Here is a 23,760-nt window from a genome sequence, read left to right on the forward strand (position 1 = left end):
GGTACATTAGGGCCTCCTCACACTTAGTCATCCAAGTTCCCAAGTACCTGCTAACATTTATCCTTTAATGTGATAAAGTCACTGAGCGTCAATGTTTAGTTAATTAGATAGCATTTTGATCAATGGTCAAAGATAACACGTGCTCCAAAGAACCATTCTGCATCAGGGTATTCCTTTCTACATACACAGACAGGACACACCTGAGTTGCAGGTATCAAACTCTTTTTGAGGTTCTGCAAATTATTATAGATATTTTGGACCAGGCACCTCTATCAGGGTCGAAATTACAATAATGCCCCATTGATTAAAGATCCGTTGCTTACTCTTGCAAGTCCATAGCAGCATGTATAGGACAGTCTATTTTGCTTTCACATCTTATTGGTTGCCTCGCCCCAATTTCTGACTGCCAATGCAGTGAGGTGGAGGCCTCCTCTTGGATCCTACCATACAGCGCAGCTGAATATTCTTGACTTCCAACTGGATGTCTGTAAGCCCTTAAGACTGCTTTCTGCTGGGATGCAAATGCCTATTCAATAACTATTGTTAACTGAGATGCCCAACAATAGCAGAATAATTAGGGTGTGCAATCCCCAGTTGTCCACAGCCACGCCAGATAGCAATATCTATCTATTTAAAGAATATGATACGTTTTCGGCAGATAATGGAACCTTGAATTGGCAAACATTTTGTTAAAAGCAGCTGTAGAGAGGGGCAAATTTCTACCATGTTCCTCGGAAAAGCCTTCCACGCCTTGCACAAATCTGGTCAAGTGAGTTGCTCTCCCTCGTAATGTGTATACCCATGTACCAGAACCCATCCCATGCAGTCAGAGGTCCCAAAATGGACTTGGCCCACACAACAGGACGTAGTAGGCATACAACAATAGACGCTGGTTACACGTAGTGTTAGTTTGTGATTTTACAAGCTGGGAGAGGTGTGTGGAGGAGGTTTGGGGAAATAAAAGAAAAATAAGCATAGAACATAAATTTTTTTAAAAAATATGTATAATTAAAAAAAAACAAAAAAACACTACAACATAACATTAAAGGCAATTTAATAAATGTAAGACTCACCGGGCAACGCTGGTCCTGTGAGGAGAAAGGGATGTGGATGTCCATCAGTAGAACAAGGATCAGCTGGCTGGAAACTATTTTCTAAATGTCTTCTCTTTTGCATACGTTTATACTCTTGTTTAATGTTGTACAGAATTTGTTCTGGAAGAAACAAACCAATCATCAAAAATATGGCGTGCTTATAGGTCTCCAACACTGACAGTAAAACCAAAAGGTAGAACAAATCAGGTCCTCAGAGCCACGAGTTCTCCACTCAACCTTCATATTAAGCATTAATAAGGTATGCCCACATTTCTTCAAAACGTTAGTATTCTCATAAGCCAAAACAACTTTGGTATGGAATGCTGTAGAAAGGAGGCAGAGTTGTACTTTACCCTAGCCGTTACACATAATGGACTACTATCGCTTGCCCAGCATGTCAAACATTAGTTTTTAACACTATGGGCCAGATTCCAATGTCAAACGGACCGGAGTCCGCCCTATGACTGTTTGGAACTGAACTTCGGTTGCATGCCTATTCTTTACAAGGGGAGCATGCATTCCGAAAAAGAGCAGAAGTGCAGCTCATCCCTGCACCCCTGGCAGGCAGAAGGGGGGGGGGGAGGTGCAGGGATCAACAGGGGGGCACCATAAGTGTCCACTAGGCTGCCATTCATCAGCCTGGCACCCATTGGGCCCCTGCTGGGGGCCCCCAGAGACAGATTCCCAATGCCTTTCCGTGTTGGAAAGGCCGGCTGTTAGAAATAGGATTTCTGGTTGGCTAAGGTTTGCACCAAAACTAGGCAGAAACCACCACTCTAGTTAGGATAAGGGAGTTACACTCCTAAAATACCCGCTGCTCACTCTTGGTAGCTTGGCACGAGCAGTCCGGCTGATCTTAGAGGCAGTGTGTAAAGCATTTGCACATAACCAACAGTAATATAGTGTAAGCACCACACGTGTTTAGAAAAATATCCAATATTTGTATATACTTAAACAAGACCAAATACGATACAAATCCACAGTACCGTACTATAAAAAGAGTTGTGTTGAAAAATGTCTTTAAATTGCAAAGTTATGTTGAAAACACAGTTCGTACGAGTCGGTAGCTCGGTCCGAGCCTAGCGCGATGCTGAAAACAAGAGTCTCTCAGTTCTAGCTGACCGCGTCGGCACGGGCCTGAAACAGCGGGACATACATATTAACAGTACCTTTCTTATTGCGACTCACAAAGGGGGGCGAGTTGGTCTTGGCATCCGTCGCGGTTGCGATGCAAAGTGGAAGCGGTGCATAGTGTGGTGTCCCTCGATGCGGTGCAGGCAGCGGCTCAGTGACGATCGTCCTGACGGCGTCGGTGAGACCAAGGCGTGCGGTGCAGGGTGAGACTGTGCTCGATGCGGCGCTGGCAAGTGCCGATGCCGCGACAGCCGGTTGGAGGGAATTGGCGCTGGTCGAGCTGGACAGCTGTACGTGAGTCGGTCACAGGTGCCGAGCCAGCAGCGACCGTGTCGGTGAGACCAGGCCAGCGAAGTGAAACGAGGCAATGCAGGATGCGGTGTCTCTCGATACGGTGCGAGCAGCGGCTCTGTGACGATCGTCCAGGACTACGATGGGGAGACCAAGGCGGGCGGTGCTTCGATGCGGTGCCCTCAGGACACAAGGCCGGCGACTGAGTCGGTTGCGGTTCCCTCTTCTCTGTGGCAACTGAAACAACGGTTCCAGGAGCGGTACCCAGAGGTTGGTGAAGTCTTTGCAGTCCCTGAGACTTCTAAACAGGAGGCCAGCTCGGTTTCAGGACCTTGGAGATACTCGGCACAAGTAGAGAAAGTTCAGCCCAGTCCTTTCACTGCCCATGGCAGCAGCTGCAGGCCAACCCAACAAAGCAATAACACAGCAAAGGGGTAGTACTCCACCTGGCAGCTCTTCCAGCTCTTCTTCTTGGCAGGTTCCTTGATTCCAGCGAGTTCTAAAGTCTTGGGGTCTGGGCCCCAATATTTATACCACCTTTTCTTTCGACAAGAGGTGGAGCCAGCATTGTGAAATGCGAGCCCAGCCCTATTCAGACCCAGGTGCTACTCCTCCCACCCATCTTGGTGTAGATGCGCCTATTCAGCCCGGCTGAATCACCCCGTCTCCCCCAGCCCTGGTCACTCACAAACCAGACAGCAAATACAGAAGCTGGCAGAGGCAGGCTGGATGGTAAGGTCAGAAAATACCTACTTCCTAAAAGGGGTATTTTCAAACACAGAATGTTAAAACCAACTTTACTAAAAGATTTATTTTAGCATTCTGAGTTCAGGCATACTAAACTCAAATTCCTACCATGTTCCCCGAGTCAGGATATAGGATGTAATGATCAAACTGCCAATTCTGGCCTAGGGAGAACAGGTAGCCTTACAATAGTGAAAAACGAAGTAGGCTATAGTTCACTATCAGAACATCCCACACACACCAGGGCATGTCCTACCTTTTACAAACACACCCTGCCCATGGGGGTACCTTGGGCCTACCTTAGGGGTGACTCGCATGTAGAAAAGGAAAGGTTTTAGGGACTTGAAAGTGTGTGCACTTGCCAAGTCGACATGGCAGCCCCAGGCTGCGCACAGGCTCTGCAATGGCAGGCCAGAGTTGCACCTTACGGACTGTTTATGTGGGCGGCACAATCCAGTGCTGCAGCCCACCAACAGCATTTGATTTATAGGCCCTGGCACACGCAGTGCCCTTTACTAGGGACTGACAAATCAAATAGCCAATCATGGAAACACCAATTCATAACACATTTTATACAGGAGGACTTGCACGTTACCACTGGACCGCAGTGAGGAAAGTGCGCAGAAACATTACACCAGCAAAAGCAGAGTCAAACCCCGGAGGTCAGAAAGCAAAATGTCAGGGGAAACACGCCAAAAGATGCCAAATGTAACACCGGCACAGAAAGGCAGTGGGAGGCTGCCATTGTAATCCCTCGGCCGTAAAGAGCCGGCCGATGGATTTACGGAACCTGGGCCCGTCGGAGACCATTTGTAAAAGCGTTTTGGATTCCCTTCCGACCGAGCCCATCGAAACAGCTCAGTCGGAAAGGAATCCAAATGGGAAATTCCGATGCGGTCGGAGCGGTCCACTTCGGAATCGGGGTCTATATGGAGTACAGAGGGCCTAATTAACAAAAAGTCGATGGGAACTAAAATGTATATCCGATGATCGCATAAGGCTAAAGCATTTCCTTTAAGCACTGACAAACTACTCTGCAATCCCAGCACAAGGAGTGATTGGTGGTGTATTGACTGGTATTACATAGGCTGGATGACAAACTACAGAGAGACTGGCAATAATAGGACACAAATCCCCCGGCCCTAAAAGACCAAACTGAGGTTGGAGGGCAAGAACTGTGATGGAGGAAGGGCTGGACACAATGAAGGGTTGGACCTGGGGGCAATGTACTGGGACAAGAACTTGGTGAGAAGGAGAAAGAAGGATTATATTGCAGATGAACAGCAAGTCTGTGGCAGCACAAGGAGACAGAAAGTGAGAGCAATGAAATCTGTATATGTAAATGACAGTTGAACAGACCAAAGGATGAAGAATACCAACCCAAAGCTGGTTTGTATATTTAGATGTACTCATTTGCGAGAAAAAAAACAAAAAAAACTTGACTAAAGATTGCTTTAGCTATCTTTCCAAATGGTAATTTCAGTGCACTTGCCTTACGTTTGTCTTAGAACTGATAAAAAAAAAACTCCTAGAAAATCCGTACTCACAGTTGGACCAATGCACCTGAACCCCACCGTTGTAGGAAAATATATGTTGACTTTTACTAAATATCAAGTTCCAATGTGGTGGAAACGCATCAAGTTTTACATGCCCTCCAGCCCCAGCCAATCCCTTTCCTGTATCTACTCAATAGAAGTCTGCCGAGTAAGCACAATCTCGTAGTTAAAACTCAAGGCATTATCTGTTGAATCAGGATCTCAGTTTTAACAACCATTGCTAAACAAATAGGTAAACTTTAAATAGCAAAGCTATTGGCTTTATCATGTGAATGCCTAGCTGGCAACCCTGGAACTAGTTTTCCGTAAAAGGAAAACCATTCCATGATTGGCATCATGTATCGACGCGAGCAGGATGCCTGCTCATGCAACACTTTCACCCAAGTTAAAGGGGGCGTACCAGCAGTCAGAAGAGAGAGAGATGTATACATGCACCTGCATGAAAACCAACATAGTTCCCTGCATGTAAGCAACATCAGCAGTGGAAAAACTGCAAATCAAGCAATCATACCACACAAGATCAAAATAATTTTAGGCTTGACAAACAAGAATGAAGAGAAAGCCATTAAATGAAGAGAAGATATCTAAAATAGATAAAGGGAACAAACACCAGTAGGTATACTGGAAATGATGATAGCAATGGCCAACATACACCTAAAGCTATGTGCAGCTGTGGCCCAAAAAGACCACCAGTAGGGGAAAGGAAGAAACAAACAACTTTATGAACTAGATTAGGGATCTTTAACCTTTTGCGTAATAAGAACTACTTCTGTTCAACGACAATTAGCACGAGCTACTAAAACTAATAGCGTTGCAATTGGGCCACCAGCTGCAAGATTACCAGCAATGATCACCGCAGGGCATCAGGCAGGGTTGTCAGCCATAATGTGAACAGCTCTGTCAATTTGTAATGCCACTACGTTGGTAAAACATGTTGGCCACAGCCGAAGTGCCCCTGGCACAAAAGTAATTAGTAACAGGTTTCTCCACTTGATTAATCGCTCAAAAATCAGCACATTACTTCTGAAAATAAACATTTACGGCTTGGATAAACACTGGAGAGCTACTAGAAGCTCACAAGATACTCAAACCCTGAACTTGAGTATTAGAAAGTTATTAAAGATGTCATACATTCCACGAGTTAACAAATCAGTAACAGGGCATGCCACTAATTTAAAACAAGCTAGGTAGGACATGGTCAATAGATTAGTCATGTGTATAGCATGTGCGTATGCACAGGTGCACTCGCTCAAACAGAGGCAACATATGACCACATTCAATTAGGTATGCTGTAGGCCCATACTCAAACAATCCTGAAGGAACCACTCCCAGTGACCTGTTGGTAGCCATAAGGTTAAACAGGATATATATAGATATAGATATATTACCTACTGGCGGTCGCCAGTAGGTAGTTCTAGTTAGGACCTAGTTTCCATAGGAAATCCGCAACATTCTATTGGGAATAACTTTGGCGCCGGTGCACGAATCTTTGCAAATTTCTCATAGAAGATGGCCCGCTCCGCTCCTTCCTTCCTTGAAAGTTTGGGGGGGGATTCGTCAAGTGGGGGCTGAGATAAAAGGGGGGTCCCAAAACGTGTTTCCCCATGTTATTTTCCATAGGACGATTAGACACGGCTACAGCCCGAACGGCTGAATGGAATTATAAGAAATTTGGCAAAAAGGTAGAGTCTGGCTCGCAGATTACGCTTTTCTTTGAATGGTGTAAATCCCTCCAGTAGCTGCTGAGAAAATTAAGTTGAAATCAATTATATATCTATAAGCTTGGGTGCGCGCACTAGTGCGCAAGCGGAATTCTGATTTGCTGTTTGACATCTGTCAATATTCGATTCGGAGGAAATCAGGAAGTGTTGACCGCCATTTTGTCAGTGCGAGTCAACATATGGTAGAGAACAAAGGGGCAGAACGTGGAAAGGGTGGAGACTGCCCGACCCTCTAGGTTCTCTCAGGGGGTACATTAAGGACCCCCAAGGCCCAAAAAAATCTTTATTATTTCTCTAAAAAGTTGCGGGGTGCACGCACCCGATCGCGCACCCACTCTCAAAATGGCGTTTAACTCGATTCACATAAAAGTTTCAAAACGTGAGAAGGAGGCTTGGTAGACAGTCCCTGACCGCCTAGGTATTCTCAGGGGGTCCATTAAGGACCCCCCCCCCCCAAGGCCCAAAAAAACCTTTATTTTTTTTTCTAAAAGTTGCGAGGTGCGCGCACCTCGATTTACAAGACTTAAAAAGTATAGTGGAGATCGTGGAAAGGGGGCAGGGTGGAGACTCCCTGACCCCCTAGGTTCTCAGGGGGTCCATTAACACCTTCAGCGCTACCGCGTTTACCTGCCCTGCGCTGAAAGAGGAGCAAATGGCTTGTTTGTGACAAAGCCAGCTCGTCATGAGCGCAGGGCAGGTAACGCCCATGACGAGCTGGCTTTGTCATTAGCGTCGAAGTGGTTAAGGACTCCCAAAGCCAAAAAGAAATTTTTGGGGGGTTTTCTCCTCGCAAAAAAGTTAAATTACAAGTTTGAGTGTTTAGATGTTAGTTGGCTCTAAAAAGAGCCGTTTTGTTAATTGGGTGTTTTTTGTACCTACAAGTAAGTACCGATGCAGAGTCTTATGTTACAGAGGAAGACGATTCCCCTCATCGGTGAAATGTACACCATCTCTCCTATAGATGCCTTGCATGTTGTAACGCAAGTTGTTGTGGTATATAGAACCCATGCCATAGTCTGAGGAAAGCAGAAACAGATTTATTCACATGTTTCCTTGCTTTCTCAATCTGTGGACAAAATTGGTTGGACCAGTTCCATTTTTGCCTTTGGCATATATTAGAATATACCAAGGCAGTTTTTGGAAAAAGCGACATCAATTGCCCAAAGATGTCCTTCAAAAGCATTTCCAGACCTACCCCAGTCAAAGTGCCCAGGTCATTGCCACCACAGTGCACAATTATACGGCCAGGGTGTGGTAGATGCATAAAGGATTTTACCAATGGTATCAATTGGTGACTTCTCAATCCTCTCTGTCCAATCCATACAATGTCCACATTTGGTAAATCAAGGTTGTAAGTACCTCTGTTAGCTGCGTATTTTTCACTCCAGTGGACAAAGCTATGATCCACAAACTGGAACTAGGTCCCATCCCTTATCCCAAACAAACAGCAAAAAACCTGGGTGTCAAGCTAGACCAGGCACTTCTGCTTAAAGAGCACACCACGCAAGTAGCAGGTGCTTGCCTCCATGTGGTGGGGCTCCTGAGACGAGCCTTCCCGTTTCTACCCCCAAACCATAGGAAGACTCTCATCCAGACCCTTATAAGCAGAATGGATTACTGCAATGGTCTATACATCTCAGCAAATGAAGCACAGCTAGATAAACTTCAGGTTGTCCAGAACACGGCGGCTCGACTGGCCCTCAATGCCCCTCCCAGAACGCCGTCCGGCCCCCTGCTTCGCCAACTTCATTGGCTACCCGTAAAGCAGCGCATCAAATTCAAAATCTGCAATGTTATATACAGATGCCTGTTTAGCACCAGCCCCAGCTATCTAAAAGCTAAATTCTTGCCCTACATTCCTGGCCGGACTCTTCGATCCTGCAACCATCTCCTGCTCCAGGTCCCTAAGATCAGAAGGGCCAGACAAGGAGGCCGAGCATTGTCCTACAAAGGACCCATTCTCTGGAATTCCCTGCCCATTGAACTAAAACAGACTCGGAGCCTAGAACTATTTAGGAAGAAACTGAAAACGTACCTCTTCACCATGCCTTAAATTTTTCAGGTCTTCCTTTCAGCTTTTTTCTTGCAGTAACCCTCTAATGCTAGCACTAGCGCAGAGATATCCCTTCGGGAATTTGATTCTTGCGCTTTACAAGCAAATAAATAAATAAATAAATAAATAAATAAACCAGACTTTTGGCATCTTGAAGGTAGATGTGCTTGTATTCAGATGAGTTGTGGAAATGAAATGGCAGTTTGAAAGTAGGAGTTATGAAAAAAAGTGGTTGAGATTCAGTGCACTTGAAAAACAAGAAATGATTGGTGCTTTCTTAAAATTCAGCACTGAAAATTAGGGTGCATGCTTTTTTTTTTTTAAAGAAGTCATTTCAATGGTTGAGGAAAATTAATTTCAAGAAACATTGCACATGATTAGCTGGTACATTTAGAGGTCAAACACCCTTGCTGCATTTTTTTGCAACATAGTATGATGAACTTTTCAACAGTGTGCTGGGTGAGGAGGGATTTACCATGGTAACAGGAGAATGAGCACTCGGGGGATGGGTGAATGTTATGTGACTTTCAAAGTGTTCAAATGTACAACCAATTAAAATGTGTAGTTTGGTTTTGAATTTGTGTGGGAAGAATTTTTATTGGTTATGTACAAGAATATGGGTCTGAAATGAGAAAGAATCTTTGCCATTATTCTCAGGCTCCAGTGAAAGAAGCAATATTCAGAGATTCTGCTTAAGAAAATCTGTTGAGTGTGACTGACACTGTTCTACACCTTCCAAAGCATTTTTAAAGGTGAGTAATGATTATTTTATTAAAGATAGACTGCTGTATGCACTATGGGGAAGATTAAGAAGCATATTGTGCTTTATTCATGCATTTTGTGTAATTATTTTTGTAATGCTGTTTAAAAATAGAATGGTGCATATTGGAAATGTATTTTGAAAATGAGTTCGGTTTCTGCCTTGTTTCTGTAGTGGTCATTTAAATGAGCTGTGGTTTGTGTCAAAAACGATTTACTATGGAAACTTTTCTGGTAAAAAGTCTGGTTTTTAAATTTTGGTCAAGGATTACACTGAGTGTCTGTTTAAAGTAAGAAATTATATTTTTATAATTTTCAATAATGTCACATGTGCCTTCTAACAGTTTGCCTCTTTAAGGTTAAAGGGTATTCTGTGCCTGTGTCTCATCTTACTCTGTGCCTGTGTGTTATCTGAAATATGATTCATTTAATGAAGATACACTGCTGTATGGGGAAGATTAAGAAGCATATTGTGATTTTTAGGTTTCGCCTGGCGTTACTGCGCAAGCAGTTCGCGCAGGCGAACTCTAATGTTTACAATATGGGCTATGGAACGTCCCCCGGCTCCCATTGGCTAGCTCCATAAATGGAGGCTAGCCATTGGGAGCCGGATCTGTCCGTCAAGGCCGGACCAGATTCGGGGGCGTTCCCGCGATTTTTTCGCTCTCCGCCTCTGCGATGTCATCATCGCGGCGGTGGGCGGAGTTTTTTTTTTCCTTCTGTGTTTGTTTAGCACTCAGGCAGTGAATACGTTGGTGTGTGTTTGTCTTTACCACCCCTCCGACTTCATGCTCTGTTAACGTGGGAAAATGTGTGTATTATATGTAAAGAAGACCCCCCAAGGGGTCCACCTTCCAAACTCGCTTCAATTTTCGCCTTCCTTGCCTCCTCTGAGGATGGGGGCCTGCAAATGGTCAAGTCACCCAAATGCCTCGCAATGTGTGCTTTTTTTCAAGCATTAGATTTGCAAAGAATTCCTGTCCTCCTGGTCGGAAAAAAAGACAGGAAAAAGAAAAGTAAAACAAAGAACAAGTACACAAAAAAATACAAAAAGAAGCGAAGCGCTTGTGTAAAAGTTGCAATGCCGGTGGATTCCTGCCTTCCTCCCACGGCTTTTTATTTTTTAAAGCTCCCCTGAAGTAGGAAGTGGGCAGGGCAGCCGAGTTGTGCCTTTTCTCCTTGTTTACAGCTCCAGCCGGCCCTTGCGCCATAAATCTTGCTCGCAGCCCACAGAGACGCGCGTGTTTGTATGCATCGTTAGGGCCAGCTAATACCTAAGCCATTAACCGGACCAGTGTGGGCTTCTACTTTCGCTGAAGAACATTAACTTACAGTTAAATTTCGCGGAGAGAGAGAGGGCGAGAGAAAAGACATTGCGAATTTGCATAAGTATATTCATCACTCGGGTTTGTCATATTAAATTAGTGGAGTCGTGTTCTTTTTTTCCGACCGCCTAAACTTTTTTCAGCCTTCCAGCGCTGAAATTGTTTTTTATTTATTTATCTTTTCAGAGCAGGGTTGTCGGTACAGGCGCGAACACCATAAATCGTAAAATGGGGGGGGGGGGGGGTCGTAGGAGAAGACAGCACAGGGGACAGCAGTTGTTTGTCTAATAAACATAGGAGTGCATTGGTGGACTAGAGAACGGGGCGCTTTTGTCCAAGGGGAGATGGGGTGAAAGAAAATGTGCCCTCCAACTGAAATTAACTCCTTCCATGCTCATGACGGAACGGTTCCGTCATCAGCGTCGGTGCTCCGGTGCTGATGACGGAACATTTCCGTCATGAGCCAATATGATTTATAACCCTTCAGCACTGCAGCGAAATTCGCGCAGTACTGAAGAGGTTAATAAGTTGGGAGGATGTTATTTGTTGGCCCATAACCGAATTGTTTACTTCCCGCCAACCTATGTTGTGGCGTCTGAACCGAATGGCAGGTTACTTGGGGGTTATTTGAGGGGTTTGGGGAGTGGTAGACACGCCTAATGCTGCATTCTGTTATTCTTCTAACATTTTTCCCCATTAGCCTATCGATCTCGCCTTTTAAAAAAATCTCTCCAACTCACTCCACCTTTCCATTAAAAATCCTATTTCCTGTGCACTCACTAATCAATGCAAATTTTCCCTGCGACTGATTGCATCGGGGCCGCTCTGACGCTGGGCTGCGGCTCGCGTTACTGCTGTTACGCCAACATTCCCCTGGAACCAACCAAAATACACATAATATAATAATAAAAAGTACCATTCTCCCAAACCCACTGCAATACAAATCGCATTTGCGAGAGATTAAGCTATTGCCATTGTAAATGACAATGCCATTTATTTATCTGTTTTCAAAACCAACACATAAATAAAAAGTTTGTCATTCACAATGCCAATAGCTCAAACTTTTCCAAAGGCGAAACCGTTGCATTGTAAATGCTTGTTTATTTTTGCATTGTAGGTCATGTTTTGTCATGCGGTTTAAAAATTGTATGGTGCATATTGGAAATGAGTTCGGTTTCTGCTTTGCTTTGTAGTGTTCATTGAAATGGGCTGTGCTTTGTGTCAAAAACGATTTACTATGTAAACTGTTTTCTGGTAAAAAGTCTGGTGTGTATATATATATATATATATATATATATATATATATATATATATATATATATATATATATATAGGCTGTTTTTGGTCAGTAGAGACAGTGAAATATTATGAGCAGAGACACACATATGCTTGTAGAGACAGACATGGTAGATTATATGTAACATCCTGGTCATGTGCCTAAGATCACACAGAGTCAGGCTTGATTCACCCATCAGTGTGATCTTAGGCACATGACCAGCATGTTACATGTAATGAGAAATTAATGTTATGTCTTGCTGCTTATATATAGGTGGCCTGTTTTGACATACTGCCTAAGATTCTCTCACAGTACATATCATAAAGATTGCATGTAACATCCTGGTCATGTGTTTAAGATCACACTGCGAGTCAAGCTTCATTTTAAATGAATCTGGGTGAATAATATGCTTAGTGGATGTCTTTAAAAATATGGAAGTACATGTTTTTTAAAGACATGGTATTTTACATGTAACATCATGGTCATGTGCCTAGGATCACACTGAGTGAAGCTTGATTTTAAATGAATCTGGGTGAATAATATTAAGATGATGACTAGATGGGTGATGACTTTTTACCAGAAAACATTTTACATAGTAAATAGTTTTTGACACAAAGCGCAGCCCATTTCAATGACACTACAAAGAAAAGCAGAAACCTAACTCATTTCCAAAATACATTTCCAATATGCACCATACAATTTTTAAAAATATGGAAGTACATGTTTTTTCAAAGACATGGTAGATTACATGTAACATCCTGGTCATGTGCCTAAGATCACACTGAGTGAAGCTTGATTTTAAATGAATCTGGGTGAATAATATGCTTAGTTGATGTCTTTAAAAATATGGAAGTACATGTTTTTTAAACACATGGTAGAATACATGCAACATCTTGGTCATCTGCCTAAGATCACACTGATGGGTGAATCAAGCTTCACTCACAGTGTGATCTTAGGCACATGAGTAGGAGGTTACTTGTAATGAGAAATACATGTTATGTGTGGTTTATATATAGGTGGCCTCTTTTTGGCCTGTAGAGACAGTGAAATAATATGATCAGAGACACACATACTGCTTGCAGAGACAGACATGGTAGATTACATATAACATCCTGGTCATGTGCCTAAGATCACACTGTGAGTCAAGCTTGATTTTAAATTAATCTGGGTGAATAATATTATGGCAGTACATGTTTTTTAAAGACATGGTAGATTACATGTAACATCCTGGTCATGTGCCTAAGATCACACTGAGTGAAGCTTGATTCACCCATCAGCGTGATCTTAGGCACATGACCAGCATGTTACATGTAATGAGAAATAAATGTTATGTCTTGCTTATATATAGGTGGCCTGTTTTGACATGCTGCCTAAGATTCTCTAGCAGTACATATCAAAGATTGCATGTAACATCCTGGTCACGTGTCTAAGATCACACTTAGTCAAGCTTCATTTTAAATGAATCTGAGCGATTTTCATGCCATCGGCCTCTATGCAGATGATGTCCTACTTGCTCTGGACAATCCGCGGACGGCGCTGCCGGCGTGCATGGCTGAGCTTGAGGCGTTTGCTGTGGTGTCCGGGTTTAAGATGAATGCGGACAAATCTATAGCCTTGGACCGGTCCCTCACGGACTCGACTCGAGCTCACCTACAGACCCTTTTGCCAGTCCAATGGGCCACGGACACGGTTTCATACTTGGGAATCCAACTCGCCCCGACCCTGCCTCGAATGGTCACTGCCAACTACACTACCTTGCGCACTCGCATCCGAGCGGAACTAGATCGATGGAGACATCTTCCTTTATCCTGGCTGGGCCGCATAGCGGCAGTGAAGATGACCATCCTACCGCAAATTCTATATCTCTTTCGCGATCTGCCACTGCGACCCCCGACAGGCTGGATACGGCAAACTCAATCAGACCGTGCCAACTTTATTTGGCAAGGTCGGAAACCCCGACTGAAGAGAACGCTCGCCACCTTGGCTCCGGAGGAAGGAGGCCTGGGCGTCCCTGACCTGCATAAATACTACCAGGCGGCCCAGCTGCGCTATCTGGTGGAATGGAGTAAGTGGGAGTCCGACAAACACTGGCTCTTTCAGGACCAGGCAGAGGCAGGACGACCGCTGCAGGAAATACCGTTTATACCCCGAGTCCATAGGCCGCCCAACCTCTATGCGTCCTTAATAACTCTGGCTCCCCTGGAGGTCTGGGATACGACTAACATAACTTATGGCTTGACCACATTTCCCTCTCCCCTCACCCCCCTGATGGATAACCCTGACTACACCCCCGGCGCAGCTAAGGGAGTCTTTGCACATTGGAGGCCGGCTGGTTGCCGCTTCCTCTATCATATCTAAGACTCAGAAGGGGTGCTCCCCTTCCAGCTTTTTAAACAAGAATATAATTTCCCCGAAAATGAAGCGCATGAGATACTTGCAGGTGCGTCACTGGGCGTTGCAGCCGCAGGTGCGAGCGACGGCCCATAGGAAATTCACTGCATATGAGCGTTGGCTCTTTTCGCGCACTTCCAATTCCAAACTCATCTCAGACCTTTATAAACTGATTCAGACACCAACTACACATCTACAATCCGGGTAGGGAACGGTGGGACAGAGAACTTGGTAGATCCCTGAGCCATAAGGAGTGGGGGAACATCGCATACAGGGCCAGGCACTCGGCGTACCACATGGGTCTCACAGAAACACTCACGAAAGTATCCCAATATTGGTACTACACCCTTGAGACTATTCGAGCTGGACCCCTCCAAGGATAAGCTATGCTGGAGGGGCTGTGGACACACTGGGACTTTGGTACACATCCTATGGGACTGCCCACTCCTCCAATCATATTGGACACACATCTTAGATGAAGTGGACACACACTTTCGGACAGAATTGCCCCGCTTTCCTGCCTATATCCTACTGGGCCTCCCCAATGCCCTAACCTATCCACTACGCTCTCGTAGGGGCCGTCAACTGGCCATAGCTCTTGGGTCTGCTATGCAGAACATCCTTGTCCACTGGCGTACTGCCACTGTTCCTACCACCACTGGTTGGCTCCACCGGTGTGGCATGTGTTGGGCATGGAGAAGCTATCACTCACTGCAGCGGGGAAAGGGGAACAATTCGAGGAACTCTGGCAGTCCTTTAGAGCGCTACTAATGACAGAATTTACAGAGATAACTTGTCCCAAATATCTCCAATTGTTACGCCTAACGGCGCCCATAGCTACGGAACCCTAGATACCCGAGGCATGAGATGCTCCAATGCTGAACTTTCGAACTGTAGTGAGACGGATGGGAGCTCTGGACTGGGGTGGGGGGAGGAGGGGAGGTGGGGGGGGGGGTCGGGTTGAGGGTGGGAGGAGGTTGTTCCTGGGTTTTTCTAGTTTTTGTTTCGTTTTGGTTCCATGCGTTTTCATCCCCGACAGGTCGGACATTGCTGTTACTACCAGTATTGAACTAAGCGTCCTGCCTCTCTTGAGGATCAATACTCGTCTCTGGTGTAACCACATTGCTTACTGTAATATTTTGCACTGCCTTTCCATAATAAAAAGATTTCAACCTAAAACAAGGGTTGTCCAGCCTTTCTTATAACGAGCTACTGCTGATCGATGAACAGTCCTGCGCAACTAATGACTTGACAATTGTTACAGTAGTGGCCACATTAGAGACATTCACCGCAGCGGCCACACAGTGCAGAATTACAAGTAGTGACTATCCATATGTATGTCACAATATTGAGTGATGTCAAAATATCAAATCCAGAATATGGACTAATAAATCCAATATCACAAACAAACATATAAAGGCAAGTATAGATTTTCAATTCTAGATTCCACATCTACATACCTCAAAGATAGAGATCTTCAATATATATAGATGTGGCGTTAGGAACGCAAATAAAACTATACTCACCTTTATTTACTATCCTTCTGGATAATGCAATAGTCTAAATAATGCATACAATGTTGACCATTATAATTAAAACATGTTTAACCTTTTGCTACAAACATTTCAGTATTTATCTAATAGTCTGCAATTAATGTTGCTGTTTCGTGCTAACTGCAGCAATATAAAGATAAATAGGTGGGCAACCTGTGTATTATGGGGCCCTGGTAACAATTTCGCTCACTGAGCCAGCTCGCAGACAGACGACGGCTCAGTGAGTTTAACCTCTTTAGTGCAGACAGACTGAGTTCTGTAAATCTAAAGAAAATGTTTTGGCGAAAACACTAACACTTTCTTTTCAAAAATCAAAGGTGGTACCAGATGCTCTTTTATAAAATCGACATTATTTTACCTCCATGTAAACTTGGACTCATTCGTTTTAGATCATAGTAAGCAAATTACATTGAGTTTTATTTACATCATGTTGTACTGGCCTTTCAAAATCACAACCACCAACTAAAGCACACCTTGACTTAAGTACATAAAGGGGTTAACTTAGTCTCCCAACTTATTGTGGCACAGAGCAATGGAATCCCACAGTACCCGCCACAGATACAGTAACCAATCTTAGGACTTGTAAATGTTTCTTAATCTTTTATAAGACTCAGCATTACTAGATACCTAGTTTCAGCCACAAGTTGCTCGAAAGTAAACAAATACAAATGTAGTCAACAACATGCAAGTAAAAAGTTGACAATTTGCTTCTTTCTTTTTTGTGTGTCAATATCTGTACTTTTATGGCTTTCAAGACGAAAACCGAATAAAGTTGATTTGATTTGATTGGTCGTTTAAAAAAATTATTCTTTTTTTAAAGAAAGGGAAGTGCTTCTACATGAATTGATAGCCATGCCGAGGGAAAGGGTGGTGGAAGGAAGCGTGGTTTTGGCTAGGGTTTGGTGGTATTGCGGTAAGGGTAGTTGCAGCAGGTTGGTGGTTAGGGTAGAGTGGTACGTTTACTATGGAGGTTTTATTGCAGTACTTATATAGCGCTTACTATGCCTGTGGGGGTGCCAACGAGCTTGCCTACATGGGTACCACACTACACCGTGTATGTGTTTGAAAGCATGTTTTTTATGTTTTGATCCTATGTGGGTAGTGTTCCCATGACGTGTGATGACCACCGAGTTGCAGTTTGGTGGATGATAAAGTGTGAGATTTTAAAGGGGTACAAATTCTATTAATGCCATAATGTTTTAAAACTCTGATATTTACCACCATAAATGCTATCCAAAGTCAAGATGACACACTTAGGTCAGGTCATTCCAATGAAGAGGGGGGCATTTGCCTTATTACAGATTTGCCCCCCCCCCCCCAAAAAGAAAAAAACCCTGCAACTACTACGTATTTTAACCCTTCGGGCGCGGCCGTGATTCTGCGCCTGTGCGGCACTTTTAATGAGTGGGCGGGTTCATGACAGCCCCCAGCCGTCATCAGCACACGAGCACCGTGATGCATGGCGGCTGGGGGCCGTCATCAGCATGGAAGGGGTTAATATTTTCTACTATCCACTTTATTGTAGTTGGTATTGGAGGGTTAGGGTAGAGTAGGGTGGTGAGAGTACAAAGCGATGCAGGGAGGGGGGCCCAAACAAGGATTTTTAGGTTTCGTAACCTGGCGAGGGGCGAAGCCACTCCCAGATCGAAATCTGTTGTTTCTAATAGTGAGGTTAGGACAGCCTCTGTTTCCAATTGGCTAGCTCCATAAATGGAGGCTAGCCATTGGGAGGCAGAGGCTGTCAATCGCGTTTTCTCTCGAAAACGCGATTCGGGGGCGTTTCTGGTGCTTTTTTTAAGCCCCGCCCCTTTGTCCCGGGCCGCGCTGCCATTGGCTGCCGGCCCGGGACACCCCCGTGACGTCATTCCCGGGCCGCGCTGTGATTGGCTGCCGGCCCGGGACACCCCCGTGACGTCAGCCAATCACAGCGCGGCCCGGGACCTGACTTGTTTTTTTATGCAAACATTCATCAATTCTGACATGGCATAGCACTTTATCCGCGCAGCACGTGTGTAGATGTAAACCCCTTATGATAGCTTTGTTAGTTGGATTAAGACCCGTGTCCTACAGCAGCCACCTCTTCTCCAACCTACTAACCGAGTGGGACCTCACGTCCTGCATGACCTGTACGGTTTGCGCTTCCGTCACTTTGCAGTTGAAGATCAGTTGCATTTAATTTTTGATGCAGGACCGGTGTGTACGTTCTTTGTGGTTAACCTGGTTGAATTATGCAAAGCCTTTTACGAATTCAATGCGGGACCGCTCCCAATGAAGCGCCAGCAAACAGTTTTCCTTAAAGCGGTAAAGTATTTTGTAACATTAAAACATCCATGTAATTGGGCGATTGTTAGGATTTATTTGTAAGACTTTAATATCTAACCTCTGTTCCCATCGATGTCGTTTATAAATACAGAAATAAATCATGTTAATTAAATAATGGCTTAAATCCAAATGGATTTTTTTAAATCCTGTTCTATGTGAGACCATATGACCCTTTCGGTTACAGAGTTGCATAGGAGCTGCCAAACTAGCTTGAAAAATCTTCAAAGATTAAGCTTAATAAACCAACCATGGCAGAGTGAGAAAGAACCCAAGCGGCAAGTACCTCCGCGCCGGGTTCTTGGAGGGTGTTTAAGATGTGTGCGCGCGAGGGCAGTGCAGAAGGGCTCGAGAACAGATCCCAGTACCGAGCGCCCGAAGCAAGCAGACTGCAGAGTGGGTTGGATATGGATCGGTGCTACCGGTCGTCTTCGAGATCTCGTCAAGTGATTTATTCATGTCGAGAGCAAGCCTCCTCCGTCGTAGAGGATGAAATATCAGCATGACACTGGAGCGTGACCAGCGCGCTGCTCTTCCAGAAAGGGTGACGAGAGGGGGTTATACTGTTACATTACACAAGCAAGCCATGATATCCTAGCACACATTCGAACCGTTCCATGCAGTTTGAGCGGGTACACAACTATTCAGTAGTGTTTTGCGAGGGCTGCCTCCAGACAAAAAAAAAAAAACTGTGCTCCTGAAATTTCCCTTCCCAAAGGTGACCATTATCCTAATCTAAATCATGTCGGACCGTTCGGCTGAATTAATGGCATTGGGGCAGGACCTCTTGTGGTTTAGTAACATGACCGTGTTGATACTTATTAGCACTTTTAATGTAAAAGTGTGTCCCAAAGCTGCGTTGTACATACAGCTCCTCCCATCTTAAAATCAGGGTTGGATTGTGATAAAATAGGTCCGGTCACCCTAAAAAAAAAATAGGTCCGGTCACCCTAAAAAAAAAAAGTGTCCCACATTTGCGGATTGCGCTTTATTACAAAACACTGCTTCCGTGTTTTACGTGTTACAAAGGAGGATGGGGTCGCTAAAGAGGCGTGTTTTTTCGAAACTTCGCCGATTAAAAAAAAAAAATGCAAATGTTACACTGACTCTTTGTGCACGGATTATCTCACAGTAGTGAACCCCCCACACCGTACTATAATTGAGGCCACTTATGCTTAGCTCCCCCCCCCCCCACTGCTCAATCTACATACATTAAAAGGGCCGGCCCAGGGAGAGACTGGGAATTGGTATACAGGTGGTGGTAGAGGCCAATCTGCCTCTGGTGAGGCCGCTTAGGCCCCCACTGGGCTGCTGGCAGCATCTATACAGCCCAAATCGGCCACCACGCTGGCAAAATAGCAGGCCTCAGCTGCAACCGAGATACCGGCCCATTGCCCGCCTCAATTCCATCCTGCTTCCAAGAAGCAGGCGCTGATGGACCACTCATGCGCACTGCTGCCTAAAACTGATCACAAGCCACCTGCACTGCACCTCCCTAAAGTCGTGGGTGCATGCCTAAAGTTCAAAGAACTTTAAACAGAAGTCATCATCGAAGATGCATTTCAAATCATTTAAAAGCCAAGTTACTTTGAGCAAGAGAAAGGTTTCGATATTTAGAACAGCTTTGTACAAATACGCAGTCTTCTCACCACCTACACTGAAGGTACGCTTCACCCCTGGCTGGAAATCAAGTAGCTGCACGCCGGGTCCAAGCTCTTAATACTTCCACCGCCTCTAAAGACACGATTGTGGTTTGGCCGGACTCACAGTAAGCGAGTATTACTCGATAAGCTGCCGCAACGCATAAGCAACACAAGACGAGTTCAATGCTGATCATATTCACTGAGCGCGCACACACACACTGCATGTTTAAAGAGTTCCATTTTTACATACTATTGGGTTGGTTTGTTTACATTCCATTCTCCAGGCGTGGCTTGCGTGCGACAGCAATGCAGGTGAAAAGCAAAATGCCCAAGGATAGCAGAGTTATTATGCGAAACAGGAAATAACAGCAGGTTTTATAAACAAATTGGGAAAGTTAATCAGAGCTCCTGCTTGCATAAAAATACGTAACCTGCTAGTGCCCCGACTCTAGCCGTGATCCTTATAACGTGTCCATCCTGTGCATTTTGCTGTTTGTTTACACATTGAATAAAAGGCTAGCCGCTGTATTTTGTCAGCAGTTAGTACTTTGCTTTTCTCAGGAGATCTGCAGTCGGAAAAGAGGTGCAGCCTGAGCATCTAACCCGCCCCCTCCAATCCCTGGAAAGCAAAGGATGGGTGAGATCTGAACAATGAGGGCAGCACACGTCTACTTTCAGGCTGACTCAATCGTTCTCGTACCACAAACACTGGCATAGGGAGAAGTAACACATGCAGGAGAAGGGCGGGGGTCACAAGATGCTATACGCAAGTATTTTAGGTGCCGGTATCGGGCACTACCCCATCCAGCAAAGAGCCTGTTAAGTTAACCAAATCTGCAAACCTCACTCGCTCAACACACCATCCTCGAATACACACAACACACCACACCCAATGTCACGTGGCTGGAGCTTGCATGCAGAACCTCTTCGGACCCTGCACCATAGAAAACGTGCACAAGCTCGCACGCGACGCCTTTTCACAGCACCAAATGGCAACGCAACCGTCGAAGTTATAAAGCTACACAAAAACATCAACTCACAAGACAAAGTACTAGCAACCAAGCATGTCCGGACGAGTCAACTTAACGGACGAGAGCGCGCGCACCTCTGCTCATCACACCCTGCTCACTGCCAAACGCAAGAAGTTGGAAAACAACCGATTTTGAGGGGGAGACACGACAGGTATTTGTGAGCGCTGATAGACGAGGCGGACACACAACAAAAGGCACAAACAACGCTCGTTTGCCAAGCGACGACGCAATTTGAAGTAAGCAGAGCTTTGCAAGAAAAGACAATGAGACCATTAATTAAATATACAGAGACCAGCAGTCGGCAGACGTCATCAGTTCCGGGTAGCCTGGGACATGGTGTTACTTTGCTTACAACCCCCATCTCCAATCGATGGTACGCACTACCTATATATACATATGCTCAAGCGCCTGTCGTGTGCATAGCTTGGGGGATAAATCGTCCAAAATATCTTACGGGCTGTGAAAATACATTGGTTTGATGAGAAGCAACTGGAGTTGCATTATGATAACAGTCAAATGTACGCATCCAGGGTTCTTAGACGTTATCTGCATAAGACTCTTACCACCCACAGAGAACAGGATTAGGAACACAGAGGGAAGAGATTGACACCACACAATGGTGGGAATGCAGCAACACCAACAGGCTGCTAAAGTCTGCCCAGCAAACTTCGTTTTGTTAGATGCGACACTAGGGAGGAGTGACAACTGTATGAATGTCGTAGGTCTGCAAAAAAGTTGATAAAGCATGCTTAAACTGGCTTGAATTCTCTTAGCCTCGAAGCGAGTTACCTGGACATACCAAGAGATCACACAGGGGAGGGGCCCTCCGAGCTCGAGGCGGGATACGAGGCAAACCTAGGGCGCCACCCCGCCTCGAGGCCATAATGAAGCAGCGGGTCTGTCTCCCAGTGCCTCCCACTGCAGGGTTGACGTTCAAACCCTCCTGCGTCACAAAAATGCAAAACAACTGTATATGAAGAGTGTCTCGGCTCAAGGGTACCTAGGGAGTCTCGGCATTCACCCATGTCGCGTTTATTCCAACCTCAGGGCTCTCTCAGAGGGAGACACATTTCTTCACAACATATCTGAATAATATTATTATTACAGTATTGTGTTCGGTGCTTTTTAGCCAAGTTAGGGGGTATTATGACAATCACACAGGCTTCCTACGTCTTTACAAGAAACTGCACATTCTAGGTTATGATGAACAAATTCAGCCTGGCATTCCTGGGATCATCAGAGTGGCATGAATTCTCCACCCAAAACGTTAGGGTGGTGTGTTGAATTAACTCCAGTCACTGGGAATCGCACTGGGTTGGCAGGATATGCCCAGACGTGGGTGCCTTGCCCACTTTGCCACTAGATTCAAGATAGCCTGGCTGATGAGGGGTGTTACTCCGAAACCGATCCCAGGATGCTTGTGTCCGGTCCAGGGAAGACATGGCTTGGCAGTTCGGGCTGGACTGTTCCCATGAGGCACAGGGGCAAGACGGATTTGCATATGGTGTATGCCAACATTTTAGGACAAGGACGTGGGAGAAGTAAAAAAAAACAAAACAAAAAAAAACCAGAGAATGAAAATGCCCCATTGACTTCTATTGTAGAAAATACAATTTCAGACGGGAGACAGCGGAAATAAAGCCATTTCTAGCTTGGAAAATCAGTAATCTCCCGCGTGAAACTGGTTTGGCATGTATGATATGGCTGGGTCTGAACACGGGTGGCGAAGTGAGCTAAAGAATGAGGATGGTTTCAAACCCGATCTGTGACTGGGGGCAAGTGTCTGAAAAGTTTCAGCGCTCCGTCCATCATCTCCTTGTGTTTGCACTACATTATATTCCACCATATTTTGCTTATATGTTCCATTACAGATCCAGTGCAAACACAAGCAGCAAGTCTGTAGCACACCCAAACTGAAGCGGGTATTAATATTCTTTTGCCTTGAACAGGCAGCACTTCCAGCAATGCAAAAGTACCCTTTTTCAACTTTAAAATAAAAATAAAAACACTTCAGAATTTTTAACTTTCCTCAAAATATTCTATGGTTGCACTTAGAATAGTAAACAATACTCCTGAACTATTGGGGAAAGTTACACATACCCCCAACTGCAGTTAGAATAGGGAAGTTGCCTTTCAGCCCCCACGAAACCCTCTGCTGCCCTGAGGATGCAACTGAAGACTAGAAACTATGCAGAACACGGTTGCTACTTAAACGGACCACATAATATGCAAGATTCACTAAGAATAATATGTTAAAATCACATTGTATTATTGTTTTACTCCGATGTCGCTGCTGTACTGACTAATAATATGATTTTCCTTTTGGTTATGTTGGTTATACCTTAAATAAAATAATTTTAAAAAAAATATGCGAGAGGACAGAAACTCACTCTTGCTTCCAGTACAAGGTAAGTAGATCATCCCACTCCTACACTGTTACGGGTTGAGTTTGAAATTAGTTTAATCAGTAGCTTCACCCAAGTTGCATCCCATGACGTCAGCCCGAGGGGCTGTATTGTAGTGTTAATGTAGGTAAGTGGGATCCTGAAGGTCTTATACACCCGGACAGCTTACTACTATACGTAGGTGTGAGTGAGTGAGTGTTGTCTTTCCTTTGATCCCCATGGGGGACGCTTTTCCAAGTCATTTGTTATGGCAAATACATCGCAATTACGGTGTTATGAGATGCAGCATTTAGTGGAGTTAAGGACGTGAAACTGATAGACACAGATAATGAAAATGTGTTATGCTGGTAGGTCTGAAGGTTCCTTTCATCCTCTTAGTCCAATTTCTTATGGTGGCTGTGGCAGGTCATCCACTTTGATCTAATGAATGTGAAAGAGATGGACTAAGCTTGGTGGAGTTCTTAA

General features: G+C 44.8%; 1 protein-coding gene across 1 annotated transcript in view; it reads right to left on the reverse strand.

The window, feature by feature from the left end:
* Positions 1–23,760, reverse strand: part of AKIRIN2 (akirin 2) — a 71,467-nt gene that overhangs the window by 30,781 nt on the left and 16,926 nt on the right. The window contains exon 2 of the mRNA XM_078648194.1: positions 1,074–1,214. Coding sequence (XP_078504320.1) covers positions 1,074–1,214 — 141 coding nt within the window. The remainder of the gene's footprint in view (positions 1–1,073; positions 1,215–23,760) is intronic.

This window comes from Lissotriton helveticus, chromosome 6 (assembly GCF_964261635.1).
Source record: "Lissotriton helveticus chromosome 6, aLisHel1.1, whole genome shotgun sequence".
Lineage (NCBI taxonomy): Eukaryota > Metazoa > Chordata > Amphibia > Caudata > Salamandridae > Lissotriton > Lissotriton helveticus.